Here is a 14,883-nt window from a genome sequence, read left to right as displayed (position 1 = left end):
ACACATGGAGACAGACTGTTGTGGTTAGCAAAATGCAAAAGATGACTAAGCAAAGACTAGAGTGGACTGACAGGAGAATCAATCTTACGAATGAAATTCTATCTGCTGTGGACATTGTGAAGTATGGTCAAATTCAGAAAGCACTTCCTTAGGTTTCACTATATTATCTTGATATTTGACAGTGATTACTGATCTGTGCTTGATAATTTTTCAGATTTTATGCATGGGAGAAATGCTTTCAGTCTAGAGTTCACAGTATACGGAATGATGAGCTATCATGGCTTCAGAGAGCTCAACTACTATCTGCTGTATGATATTTGAATTATAATATTGCTTCGGAGTGTCTGTGTGTTTTTTATTGAACAATCCAAAACATAAAATGATGTTTCTAGTTGGCATGCGAAAATTATCTTTCACCAATAGTTGCACTTGCTTTTGCACTGGAAAATGCGGTTATTGGTCATCAAACATAATCCTGGACATGCAATGCTTTCATCATTTGATATATTTTCTTTTCCAAGGGAAATGTGATTATGGTGGCCAGTAGCCACCACCATAATATTTGAACCTACATTTTAAGCAAGTTTCCGGGAATAGGTGGCCTATCTTGTGACTACAAATCCATGATTTGTAAACTAGATGTTATAGTATGTATGTCAGTTATGCAAGTTGCATGCCATGTAAACACACTTTAATGCTTATTTATCTATGTGGCTAATCTTAAATTGCTCTTGTTGCGGCAGCTATTCATGCTGCTAGTCTTCAGGCTACAAAAGCTATGACTGTTTTACCATATTTTGTTTTAATAAGTTGCCTTTTATTGCAGTTTAACAGGTTCATATTGAACAGCATACCAGTTGTTGTAACAGTAGTTTCATTTGGGATGTTCACTTTGCTTGGTGGGGATCTGACACCAGCAAGGGCGTTCACATCACTTTCATTGTTTGCATTGCTACGAATTCCTCTGGAATGTCTTCCTAATTTGTTAAGTCAGGTTTAACTTACTTCACCCCTTACATCATTATATTTAGCATAATTGAATTGGCTTACAGCTGTATAATCTTCATTGCTGAAATCTTATTGGAGGGGAAACTTTTATAGTTTGTTTCTTAGGTATTTATTTTTCGTTTATTGAGAATTGAGTTTCATGTGGTAAACTTTTTGTACCTTCATTAGTTGTTCTGATTTATCAAAGTACTTAACAATCAACCTGTTGGCCAGACAATAAAACTGGTTTGTCACTCATCAACTTGATATATGGCAAAGAAAGTTTATGATGTTACGGCCATGAATAAGAAACAAGCTTAAAAGGTGTACGTATTTAGTTGTTCTGATTTATCAAAGTACTTAACAATCAACCTGTTGGCCAGACAATAAAACTGGTTTGTCACTCATCAACTTGATATATGGTGAAGAAAATTTATGATGTTACGGCCATGAATGAGAAACAAGCTTAAAAGGTGTATGTATTTAGTTTTTAGTTGATCGCTATTTGCAATGTAATTGCTACAATTTTCAAGATTCGCCAGTCATTAAGCTTAATAGAGTTATTAAATAGCTTCTATTGGATTCTTGACTGTCTAATACTTGGTTTTTAGGTTGCAAATGCAAATATATCGTTGAAACGTCTTGAGGAGCTTTTCTTAGCTGAAGAGAGAGTTCTAGCACCAAATCCACCTCTTCAGCCAGGGCTTCCAGCCATCTCAATTAAGAATGGAAACTTTTCATGGGATTTAAAGGTAATTTCAAAGTTCTGTTCTTGTTTCCATACCTCTCAAATTATGAGTCAAGTGCTTTCTAGACTGGAACTCTGTATTTAATATTGCTTGTGAAGGGTTTTACTAATCATCAGTCGATAAATATGGTTTGTCTCATGCTCTGTAAGTGAATGGAAAGACGGAAAGAAAGTTGACTTGTTAGATATTATGTTTTGTCTGAAGGGATCGACTGTAGAATTATAGCTTTGGATATACTACATAGGACATGATAATTCAGAAATAGCAATAGCAGCTTAGTAATTTACCATGCACTACTTCCTGCTTTATGGTGAGGAAGATCTCGTGCACTTATTAACCTCAACATTGTTAATATTGCAAGAAGCTACTTTTCTGGATAAAGACAATTTGGATTTGTTTTTTCTTTTTTCAGGTAGAGAGGCCCACTTTATCAAATATCAATATAGATGTACCGGTTGGCAGCTTATTCGCAATTGTTGGTGGAACTGGAGAAGGAAAAACATCCCTTATATCAGCTATTCTAGGGGAGCTTCCTCCAGATGCAAATTCAAGTGTCATTATAAGAGGGACTGTTGCTTATGTTCCTCAAGTTTCATGGATTTTTAATGCTACTGTAAGTTGCAGTGTTGCTTATGTTCATTATTGATGTTTACTTTCATTTCAAATTTCTACAGCTTCCAATATTCTTTGACTAAGAAATTTTCCTTTCTACTTGCATGCTTGCTTATGAACTTAAATATTTTCACAGGTTCGTGATAACATTTTGTTTGGGTCTAGCTTTCAACTAGAACGGTATTGGAAGACAATTGATGTGACAGCTCTACAGCAGGATCTTGACATCCTTCCTGTTATGTGGATTTAAAACATCTTGTAATTTCTTTTTCTATTATGGAATGTCTCCTTAACTATTTAACATTGTCCTTCAGGATCATGACCTCACTGAGATCGGTGAAAGAGGTGTGAATATAAGTGGTGGGCAGAAACAGAGAGTTTCCATGGCTAGAGCTGTCTATTCCAATTCAGATGTGTACATATTTGATGACCCTTTAAGTGCCCTGGATGCTCATGTTGCAGAACAGGTAACTTGTTTACTCTGATAAATGCAATTTCTTTCACATTCTACATGGAAGTATGAAGGTTTGCATCAAACTAATATGAATCTAGGGCTTCTGTTGGATACAAGAAAACTAAGTTTTGAGGCTAAGTGTTCAGATTAATAAGGTCAAAAAGGTGGACATAACCAAAGAATTTTAGTTTTTGTGTTAGATTTGATAGGTTTAGAAGTTGAGGTAAAGAAATGAGATTTACCTAGGTGAAGAAATAAGAGCAGCAGTGCTGAAATCTTATATGAGGATAGTTCTTTTTCTAGTGTAAAGATTACATAATATATATAGACTCCTAAGATTCCAGTGGGAAACTACAGATCTATAACTTCTTTACCAGCAAGGTTGAGGAAGCTTTTGAATAAACTTGGCTTAAAATAGCTCCAAAGTTATAAATGAAAAATAACAGCAGGAAACCCAAAGAATATAAGCACAAATATTTCTCATATATTCTTTCCACAATTCCAGTTTCTTTCTAATGTATTTTCAACCTTTTGGATTTGAACATTCAACCTTCTTTGATCTCAAAATAGATTTCTTGTGGTTATGCTATATGGTCTAATCTGAAGTCATTTGCAGGTTTTCAACAGGTGTATCAAGGAAGAATTACAAGGAAAAACCAGAATACTTGTCACAAACCAGCTGCATTTTCTTCCACATGTAGACTACATCCTTCTTATCTCTAATGGTGTAATTAAAGAAGAGGGTACCTTTGAGGAAGTCTCCAGAAAAGGAAGGATATTTCAGAAGTTGATGGAAAATGCTGGGAAAATGGAAAAACGAGAAGGGAAGGGCGATGGAAGATACATAGACATGGAAAAATTAGAACCAAATTCCAATAAGATGGTTGAGAATGAGATAAATGATATTCTAAAAGATGCAAATGCTGCAAAGAGGAGGAAAGGCATGAAAGCTATACTTGTAAAGCAAGAAGAAAGGGAAACAGGTCTGGTCAGCTGGAATGTTGTTATGAGGTAATATAGGATAACACCCTATACTCATTAGTACACTAAACCTCATGCTTTTCATATTGAATTTGATTTTAATAATTTCTTCCATCTTATTAAAGAAAGAGAGAAAAAGGCTAAGGGAATGCTCTCTGTATTTTATGAAAACTGTCCTCCCTTTAAATAGACAATGGAGCTAGAAAAAAGAATCAAATAAAATCTAATCAAATCCTAATAAAGGAAAAAAGAATCAGATACTGGAAATAAGAGATTACATAAAATGACAGAATAATGAAATAAAAAAAAATCTTAACACAGGTTCCCTAAAAATGAAAGATATGAGGTTGTCCATGTGTAGGCCCCTATTAAGCTACCAAATGATACAATTTTACGTGGTGTTATCTCTCATCAATTAAATATTAGATTTCCTATGATTTTTTGTTTGAGTCGAGTTTCTCCACCTATTGACAATTGGTTTGAGGTTAGATGATTAACATAATTCACATGTAAATCAACTGCACTTCACATCAATTCAACTTGAGATAGGCATAGAACCTATTTTCTTTTACTGTTTTGCAGGTATAAGGATGCTATGGGAGGCCTATGGGTGGTTATGATACTTTTTACATTCTACTTTTCAACTGAAGTTCTTAGAATTTTAAGCAGCATGTGGTTACGCTTTTGGACAGATAGGAGTGCTTCAAAGAGTTATAAGCCTGAATTTTACATTCTCATTTATGCGCTTCTAGGATTTAGTCAGGTTGGTGCATCTTTATCTGCATCTAACAAGTGGTTTGTATTGATATCTATTTATTCTCTGCTTATCTTATCAAGAAAGCTAAAAGCGATGGCTTTGCTTTCAATATGATTATTCAAAGAACAAGTTCTCTTTTTAAATGAGCACTAATTTTGTAGGACATAACTTTTGTATACTGTAAAACATGCAATGAATGCAGTGATATGGTGAAGAATTCCAAGAAGTCTTAACAGCATAACATGTTACGCATTTTCTCTGGTCTGTTTGTCTTCCTGCCAGAACCAAAAATTGATTCATAAAGCATTAGCTGTTTCATCTTTTATTTTAGTGCTTATTACAATGAGTTACTTACCATTTTAATGGATTCAGGTAACTGTGACGCTGACAAACTCGTTTTGGCTTATTACTTCAAGTCTCGGTGCAGCCAGAAGATTGCATGATATGATGCTAAATTCCATCCTAAGAGCTCCAATGTTGTTTTTCCAGACTAATCCAATTGGGCGAGTAATCAATAGGTTTTCAAGAGATCTAGGTGATATAGATTGTAATGTTGCCACTTCTATGGATATGTTTTTGAATCAGTTGTGGCAGCTTCTTTCAACTTTTACGCTGATAAGCATCGTGAGCATATTTTCATTTTGGGCCATAATGCCACTTCTCATCTTGTTTTATGCAGCCTATCTATTTTATCAGGTATGCTACACAATTGTCAGTTACATATGGAAATTTAAGAAAAAAAATACGTTTTAATTACCAGAGACCTATATTACCTGGACACAGGGGTGTGTGCCTCGTATATGTGCATGCTCAATTTTTTCCAAGTTTTTCCATATATTTTGGGGACCAGGCCTCATACCATGTTTGAGTATTTTTTGGACGCTGGTACTTTGGGAAGATGAATGTCCAAATGACATAGGTTGAAAGTTGAGACTTTTTTCCAGCATCATAATTTTCACTTAATTTGTGATCTGTAAATGCCATTTTATTTTCCTAGTTCAGTATGTATATAAGCAAGTATTCTACCTTAGTTTCTTGACATTGAAGTATTCTTTTCTACCTTAGTTTCTTGACACTGAAGTATTCTTTGCTGATTATTATCTTTCTTCTAGCACAGCTATTCTCTTCACAAATTTCAATGACCATTTGCTTTTGCAGAGCACATCTCGTGAAGTAAAACGCTTAGATTCTATTACCAGCTCACCTGTTTATGCTCAATTTAGAGAAGCATTTGATGGCTTTTCATCCATTCGTGCATACAGAGCTTATGATCGGATTGCCAATGTTATTGGGAGGTCCATGGATAATAATATCAGATTCACTCTGGCAAATATTAGTTCAAATCATTGGTTGGCTATAAGATTAGAAACACTAGGAGGCCTCATTATTTGGTTAACAGCAACCATCGCTGTTCTGCAGAATGGAAGAGCAGAAAACAAGGCAGCGTTTGCATCAACAGTGGGTCTACTTCTCAGTTATACATTAAATATCACTAGGCTACTGAGTGGTGTTTTAAGACAGGCAAGCAAAGCCGAGAACAGGTTGAATGCTGTGGAACGTGTGGGTACATATATCAATTTGCCTCCAGAGGCTCCAGACATAATCGAGAGCCACCGTCCTCCACCTGGTTGGCCATCATCTGGCTCAATTCAATTTGAGGATGTTGTCCTACGTTATAGACCTGAACTTCCACCGGTCTTGTGTGGATTGTCCTTTATTATTTCTCCAAGTGAGAAGCTAGGGATAGTTGGAAGAACTGGTGCAGGGAAATCCAGCGTGCTGAATGCTTTGTTTCGGATTGTAGAGCTGGAAAAAGGAAGAATCTTGATTGATGGTTGTGTTCTTGCCAGATTTGGACTGACAGACGTGCGAAAGGTTCTTAGTATTATACCACAATCCCCTGTTCTTTTTTCTGGTAATCACTTTAACTTTTGAATGTTCACAGCCAAGTGCTCGTATTAAGTTTTAAATTAGTGTGCTTTTATGGCACAATATTTGCTAGAGAATATCATCCAACATTAAAGTTTCTCATCTTTATGGTCGTTTTTAATTTATCCAGGAACTGTGCGATTAAACTTGGATCCATTTAATGAGCACAATGATGATGACCTTTGGGAGGCTTTAGAAAGGGCACATTTGAAGGATGTCATCTTGAGGAACTCTTTCCGTCTGGATGCAGAGGTATTAAATAGAAAAATAGTAAAAAATAAAAAGGAAATCAAGTGTTTCTGCAAATATTTGCTTGAACTCTATGTCTATTAAGCTTTTAATGGTATTTAAAGTAAACTTTAATATGTATAACCTTTAGTGAATGAAGAAACTTATGTATATATTATTCAAAGCAAGAAGTCAACAGTTGAAATAATTTTCTCATCGTCTGCCTCAAGGTTTTGGAGGGTGGGGAGAATTTTAGTGTTGGGCAGAGACAATTACTGTGTCTTGCCCGAGCATTGTTGCGAAGGTCAAAGATTCTGGTTCTTGATGAAGCAACTGCGGCAGTGGATGTTAAGACTGATGCTTTTATCCAGAAAACCATTCGTGAAGAATTCAAATCTTGCACCATGCTGATTATTGCTCACAGACTAAATACCATCATCGACTGTGACCGGATTCTTGTACTTGATGCTGGTCAGGTGCTCCTTCTCACTTATGTTTTTCCTTCATATTTCTGGCTTCTTTTCCTTTCTGCAAAATCTCCATCTCATTTAATATATTGCTTGTAGCTATATGATATCTTCAAGGCAGAATTGACTCCATTCTGTGAGTGACTTGGCAAATATTTACCAACTATATAATTTACTGTGCTGGATTAAGTTGCCTTTGGATTGGGGAATAAAAACGAAGGTACTCATTACTGGTAACTAGATAACTTCTGATGTTGCTCTTTCAGGTTCTAGAACACAAAACTCCAAAGGAACTGCTAGTTAACAGAGAAAGCGCATTCTCGAAAATGGTTCAGTGTACAGGGCCTGCAAATGCCAAATACTTACGTAGCTTAGTTCTTGAAGGTGAGGAAAAAGGGTTCAGTAAGGAACATGCCATGCGGTTAGATGGTCAGAAGAGAGGGCAAGCTTCACCCCACTGGATTGCTGATGCACAGTCTGCCCTGCCTGTTAGTCTCACTTCTTCTCTAAATGATATTCAAAGACTTGATACTGGAGATAGAGAAAATCACATATGATGACTTCGGTGAGTTCACTAAAGCCAGAGCCCAAGCTCAAGCTCAAGCCCAGAAAGAAGTTGATGTTGGACCTGTAGTTACCAATGATCTTAAGTTGTAACACGAACCAATAGTTTCTATCCGAATGAGTCACAATCATTGTTAGGTGTCCACACTTGCGGCCATGAATTTCTCGTATATGCTCACGAATTATTTGATTTGAATTACCCTTCAATTGATGACAATGGTGAGCTCGCATTTGGTCTACTTTTTTCCATCGAAAAGTGTTAGGAAGAGAAGAATTGAGGATTACAACATTATATAGTCATCGGATTTCAAGGTCATAGAGTCAATGCTAACGGTCATGCATGTAAATGCATTAAATATAACTAGGAATGAATGTGGTTGATTCGAGTAACCTATATACAAAAGAAACATATGTGGAAAATTTACAAATACAACAAACCACATACATGCGTTGCAACAAGGGTACCCAAAGATCATTCGAAATTGTATTCTAGTTTAATCTGTGATTCCATCATTGCATTGCTCGAATCAAATCTGCTCATGCCCGTTGTAGTTTTAATTCTCGAGATTCAAAGCAGATATAATTATTCCATCTCATACAAGAAAGCATGGTAGTTGAAGTAAAAGTTTACAAAGTGATTATATGATGACCGGGTGTATCGTACAACTAGCTACATAGTTGGGGAGATATGGCTTAGGAACATGCTTTCGATATAATATTCGAAAAGGAAATGATTCCACATATTCTGGTACTAATTTTATTTTGAAGGAACACATATATTTTATAGTCTATTGTAGACATTCAAGCTGCTTATTGAAGTTTTTTAGACTTTAAACCCATTGTCCAAATAAACGACACATTCTATGGTAAGTACAAGAAGAAATTGTTGGTGGTTGTTTCTTAGGATTGGAATAAAAACGTTGATCTGCTTTTTCCTTGGTAGAGCAAGAGATGGAGGAGGCTTGGGCATTCTTTCTAACATGTATGTGATTATATATGGCTCGGAATATTAAGGGGTTATGTTTGATATATCTGACGAAGTCGCAAGAATTTTGGCTATGATGTGAAATTCAGGAAATGTTTGGGGTAACCACAAGCATGTCATGTATTATATATTTGACATATCACCCATAACTTCATAGGGTTCTAGAATAAAAACTGATGTGACAACTAGTAAATGTAGTTACATACCATTAATTTCATAAATTTGAATATGTTGTGTGTGGATTGTAAATTTATTATGTTGAATAGTGTATAAGTTAATTCATCCCAAATACTATCAAAGGGTAAACCTTATCAAAGCGTGGACCAAAAAGCATGAACATTAATGGAAAGCCTTTAATCAAAGTAATGTGTGCAATCATATGATGAAAGCCAATGATATAGGTATATGATATCTATCCTTGTAGAGTGTGTAAATGGGGTGTCAAAGAACACTCGTTATTTGTTAGTTTCGACAATAGTTAAAGAAAGCTACTAACGGTTTAACATAATTTGGTAGGAAAAAACTACTAACAAGATGGCAACTGAGCACACCTTATGTGAGATTGTTATGGAGAGACTCGCTACTAATGAACATGTTGCTAATGAGTATCACATTTCTTAATATGTAAGTATCTCACATTTCAGGTTAAGGAGACTAAACCCTCTGCATGCGTGGTATGACTTGGTTTTTATAAGGTCAATCTTGAAGCAGACTAGTGTGGTTATGGGCATTACTAGACAAAGAGGTACCTATGTTCACATGTTTATATTACATGCTAGTGTCACAGGGCTAGAACTTTAGTCTAACAAACAGCATAGCCTTAGGCAACTTCTTGGGTTCAAATCCGCCTAAGTTATCTTTACTATTAAAAACTGAGAATTCATGCATAAATTCTCTAAGGCACTAAAGTAAAGTAAAAGCAAACTCGAAAGAGAAAGAAACCACGAACAAACAGAAAAGTTAAAGGAAATTTAGCGCAAACCAAGTGTTTGGGTAAATGTTGTCAAAGTATTTTTTAACTCAAGAATGAAGTGATTAAAAATGAAGAAGGATGACTCTATTTATAGTTGAGCTCCCCCAGATCTAATGATACAGATCGAATTACATCAATGGATGAGATTCGTTCCCATCTACAATAAGAGAGTCCTAATAGATTTAAATTCTATACATATTTATCCTTTAGGATTTACAATAATTATCCAGGTAAAATACAATTTACTGAAGTGTTTACATTTTAACTAGGATCCAAGTAGATGTGCCTTGAGTCTTTTCTATGCAATGGGTTAGTCCTGTCGGGTCGAATGACCCCAAGAGAACATGATGCATCTGAAATGTATGCATCAGTTGTAGACTCCTTTGTACGACCCGTGACATTCTCCCTCACCTGTTCTCGCGATGCCTTCGTCACATCCTTGGTATGGAACTGATCTATCTTCTCTTAGAACTTTCATAAAGCCTCACCTGTAATACTTCCGCCGGATCACTCGATCATGATGCACTTGACATCACGATCATAAGAGACATTTACCCTATTAGCGCTAATTCAAATATGCCTCGATTTGGATCCTCTTGATCCTCATAAAAAGGCTTAAGTATCTTGACATGGAACACAAAATGAACATTAGTTTTGCTGGCAACTCTAGTTTGTAGGTCACTTGCCTACTCTCTTCAGAACTCTGAAATGTCTCTCATACTGTTGCACAAGCCCCTTGTCAAAGCCAATATAGCGCAAAATCAAGTGCAATCTAGCAAGAACTGAGTCACCAACCTAAAACTGCACATCTCTATGGTTTTGATCAGCCTACTTCTTATTATGCTTACTTGTCTTGTGTAGGCAAACTCTAGCTAAGTTATTCCGTTCTTTCCAATATTTAGCAAATTAATAAGTTGTTGGTTTGGTCTTGCATAACAGGCTAGAATAGTATTGGGTGTGAGTGGCTATTTGATCGCCTCCCTACGGGCTAACATCGAAAGTGTGTATATTGCTACAAAAGATAGGAAATTAGGCAGTGTTTACAAGTGTACGAGTCAAATTGTAATATAGTTTGTTAGTATAATGAAGTATTGAGAGTACTTCGAGGGTCTTATCCAATGGAGGTTAACTTAAACTAATAATTACTTCTACACAAATAAATCTAAATAGTATTGTGGCGCTCCAAACCCAAAGAAGATGAATCGACTCGAACCTGGAACATCACATTAGCCACTTACATGACTCTTTTTACTAATCACCAATCACCAATCACCAATCACCAATTACCAATCACCAATCATCAATGAGCAATCACACCACAAACCACCCATCACACCAATCAAATACATGCATAGTCGAGTAATTTTAACCATACAAAGCCTAAAACATGCTTCATCTATAGTAGTACAACAAAATAATATCAGGGGTAAAAATGTCAATTTATAAAATATATGCAAATACTCATAATTCATGAAATTAATCAAAAAAGTACCGTGAAAATTTTATTTTAAACCATATATGAAAAATCCAATTAAAAACGATAGTTAAAACTCATTCAATTTCAAAATTAAGTTTAAGGACTAAAATGTAAATAATACAAAATACCCAGGTAAACGTTTTTATGAAATTGAAGATAAAATTTTACAATTCAACGTACAAAACCTTGTCATGTAAATTTTCAAAACATTTCGTGGTGTTTAAGGCCTCCATTTGTATTGCTTAGAAATTAGGACTTAATTGCAAAGTTAACAACATATGCTTAGTTCATTCAGCAACCATGTTGATACGACCTGAAAAATCACGTCATGACGTCCCCTGAAAGGGAGCTCTCGTCTCAAAGACATGATAACAGCATCCTGACGATGGGTTCTCGTTGCAACGCTGTTGAGGCTCGTCATAACGATAAAGTGCAGTATATTACAGAACATTTGTAACTTTAGCATATGACACTTTGAAACTCAAATACAAATAACCTTTCATGATTTCTTGCCAAAATACCTATTCTAACATGTCATATGGCATACATGGATCAGACATTAACATACTTTGGCATCCAATCCAATCTCTTATTCTAACATGCTTTCGCAAGTCTCAATTCAATTACTTAACATACCAAATTTACATATAAGGCAATTTAAAGTACAATATAAGTACATACTTTGCCATTTGGTCTTTTTGCATCTGTCCAAGCATTCAACAAGTCATTTAATCATTTCTAACTATAATTCACTAAAGCACATGCACACCAACCAACATATAACCTAACCATTCATCTAGCATACTTCTTGCAACAAATCCACGCAATCAAAACATCCCAAAACCAATTATAAAAGTCTTTAAACAGTCTATGAAAAGTTCATTTACAAACCAGAACAAAAACTAAATTCTAATCCCTCAGATATGCACCTACATTACTATCCCTTATTAACCAAGAAACCATCTCACATGCACAATCAAGATGCTTTACCTTAGGATCACAAGCTTGCTCACTTCACTACTCCACTCAAGTTATTTCTTTGCAAAAATAAACAAAAAAGAGTGTGAGCTTAAACATGCTCAATGAGTGTTTAAGTGCTACAACAAATCACAAAAATAAGAGTTAAAATAAGCATGCTAAAGGAATTTATCACTTAGTATTTTCAAAGATCATATCATGTTGATACATTGGCAACTTGTGAATATGAAAATGTATACAAATACCTCTAATTGGATACTTAGATCTCCATCACACCATGACTCAAAAGAGCTTACATGTCCCAAGTAAGTGTAGCATTAAGCTAACACTCTCCAACACACAGACAGATCCCAATGAATGGAGCAATGCTCTACATTTCTTTATCCCTCCAAACATGTCCCAATATCAAAGCATATAAATGAGTAATAAAATCCATGCCAACTATAGCTAATGTTTTCAAATTTTCACAAGGACAATATATCCTTTTCACACATTTTTTTTCTAGTTTATGCACACTTACACATATATCACATTCACATCACTTTTCACATATTCATATCAGGCACTTTCAAGTGCAAGAGCTTTCTCATTGAGCCACATACACTTTCATACTAGATGTGTGTGCATAAAACCAACTGTTCAAGACATGTTTAGACATATACTCAACACACATATAATCATATCACACACTTAAGCATATTACAACTCATGTAGGCTTTATTTGCAAAATATCATGCTCAAGTAAGAACAGTTACTCTTGGGACTCAGATTAGGTGATTAGACCACCTAAGTCCCCTTTTAGCTCATCGATTTGTGCATTAAACATAGCACACCAGACCACTCACCTTGATCAAGCTTTACTTTAAAGCCAAAACTCAAATAAGCTTTTACTTGCCTTCTTTCTTGCTTGTAGAGACTTCCAATTGAGTTAGCTCTTTACATACACATAAAACACAATTCAAAGGCATTACAAACAGCACCAAACACAACTAAATCACTCTAAAATCACAGATCCAAGCCTCATATTCACAATACTGAAAACTTAGCTAGTTTTGTCAAAATAGATGTTTAATCACTTAAATCTCGTTTCTAAGCCTTAATTTCGATTTCAAACATCCTAAATATCATTTAATTTCATATTTAAACCATCAATTTTATCTAATTACACATATCTATTTTTTTCGGGAAAATCAAGCTTATATGAACATTTGAAAGGGGAAACGTTCAATTTATTTAAATTCCTTAATGATTGGTTAAATTAAGATCAAATAACTTTTAATTAGATCAAAATGAGTTAGAAATCACTTTAAAATAGTAGCTTAGCTTAGTATTACAAGATCTACCATTTTCAAGCTAAAAATCAGTTGAAATTCATTAAATCTTTGGAGATCTTGATTAAATCAATTAAAACTTTAACTAATAACTTGCTTATTTAATCATAAAAAGTCAGAATGTTACCTTAATTTAACGAAAACGATGAGTTATGTGTCAAATTCGAGCTAGAATGTGTGAAGAACTTTAGAGAAATTGAGGAATAAAACTTGAATATTCTTTGAAATAAAAAGAGAAATTTGTGTTTGGAAAGCTTGAAAATCAAAAAGGATGAATCAATTCTAAGAGAAAAGCTCTAATTTGGTGTTTGAGAAATTTTTAATTGAAGAGGGAAAATAAGAAGGAAAGGCACGATGAGGGTTGTTAAATAGGCAACCAATTTTCAAAAATTGGGTCATTACACCTTTAACCACCTCCAGTTTCTTCCTTTTTCAAATAGGTCCTTATTTTCAATTAAAACTTATCTTCTAAATTATTTTCAAATCCAACCTTGTTTTAAAAATCTGTTTCAAGGAAATTAATTTTGGGCCACCTAATTTTAATTCCTTACACCACGTTTGGTTCGTTAGAATGGAATACAGTTGTAATATAATAGGGCTGTAATGGAATAGAGTTGTAATCAATAATTCAATTGTTTGGTTGGGTGGAATGGAATAGAACTGTAATAGAGTTGAAATGACCAAAGCACCCTTAACAGAATTCTTTCACGTAGATTATTATTGTTATTGTTATTAAATTTTAATTGGATTTTTAATACATATAATTTAATAAAAATAAAAATAAATTAATTAATCATATTTCAATATAATTATTAAATATAATTTGATAAAAATATATAATTTAATAATTATATTTTTATTTTATAATAACATTTTAATATAATTATGTTTTTAAAAGCATTATGTTTTTATTTTTTTAAAATAATTATATTTACATCCAACAATTACATTACAAGCACACATCACAGTCATCAATTTGTGTTATGCCACTCTAGAAATACTATGATAACACTCAGAGAATAACTAATACTTCATATTGGAGGCTTCTTATTGATTGAGTCATTAGGTATCCACTCAGCTGAATGAATGATTCGTATTGCCATTGTAACCGTGTCTGCTGTCACCCCATTGTTGCTTTGTATCGTAATCCATATTCACAATGATATAATTATTTAGACCAACAATGGAGATGTCTCCTTTAAAGTCCTCCAAATTTGCTGACTTTGCCTTGAAAGAATAAAGATCAAGAAGGATGGTACTAAGGGATTATTGATTTCCAAATGCACCATTATGTTTCGTTTGTTGTGTGTTTGATTGTAACAACAAAGGGTTGCCTAAAGAAATAGGTAGAGTATTACAGGAGCCACCAACAGCCACTTTGGCATCTTGGAAGTTCAGATCATTAACGCGA

General features: G+C 34.5%; 1 protein-coding gene across 7 annotated transcripts in view; it reads left to right on the top strand.

Moving 5' to 3' along the window:
• Positions 1-8,165, top strand: part of LOC108479154 (ABC transporter C family member 12-like) — a 29,408-nt gene extending 21,243 nt beyond the window's left edge. For 6 of the 7 annotated variants that reach the window (XM_053023427.1, XM_053023426.1, XM_017781583.2 and 3 more), the window contains 14 exons: positions 15-121; positions 215-308; positions 827-994; positions 1,599-1,739; positions 2,149-2,349; positions 2,485-2,583; positions 2,663-2,815; positions 3,419-3,813; positions 4,366-4,546; positions 4,913-5,236; positions 5,699-6,455; positions 6,600-6,721; positions 6,928-7,173; positions 7,431-8,165. In XM_053023427.1, coding sequence (XP_052879387.1) covers positions 15-121; positions 215-308; positions 827-994; positions 1,599-1,739; positions 2,149-2,349; positions 2,485-2,583; positions 2,663-2,815; positions 3,419-3,813; positions 4,366-4,546; positions 4,913-5,236; positions 5,699-6,455; positions 6,600-6,721; positions 6,928-7,173; positions 7,431-7,721 — 3,279 coding nt within the window. In that variant the 3' untranslated portion in view covers positions 7,722-8,165. Of the gene's footprint in view, positions 1-14; positions 122-214; positions 309-826; positions 995-1,598; positions 1,740-2,148; positions 2,350-2,484; positions 2,584-2,662; positions 2,816-3,418; positions 3,814-4,365; positions 4,547-4,912; positions 5,237-5,698; positions 6,456-6,599; positions 6,722-6,927; positions 7,174-7,263; positions 7,301-7,430 lie in introns of all 7 variants that reach the window. The other variant, XM_017781582.2, reaches the window with a different exon arrangement.
• The last annotated feature ends 6,718 nt before the right edge of the window (positions 8,166-14,883 follow it).

The sequence above is a fragment of the Gossypium arboreum genome, chromosome 12 (genome assembly GCF_025698485.1).
Source record: "Gossypium arboreum isolate Shixiya-1 chromosome 12, ASM2569848v2, whole genome shotgun sequence".
NCBI lineage: Eukaryota > Viridiplantae > Streptophyta > Magnoliopsida > Malvales > Malvaceae > Gossypium > Gossypium arboreum.
The sequence above is the reverse complement of the archived record's forward strand: the minus strand, read 5'-3'. Positions and strand labels throughout refer to the sequence as shown.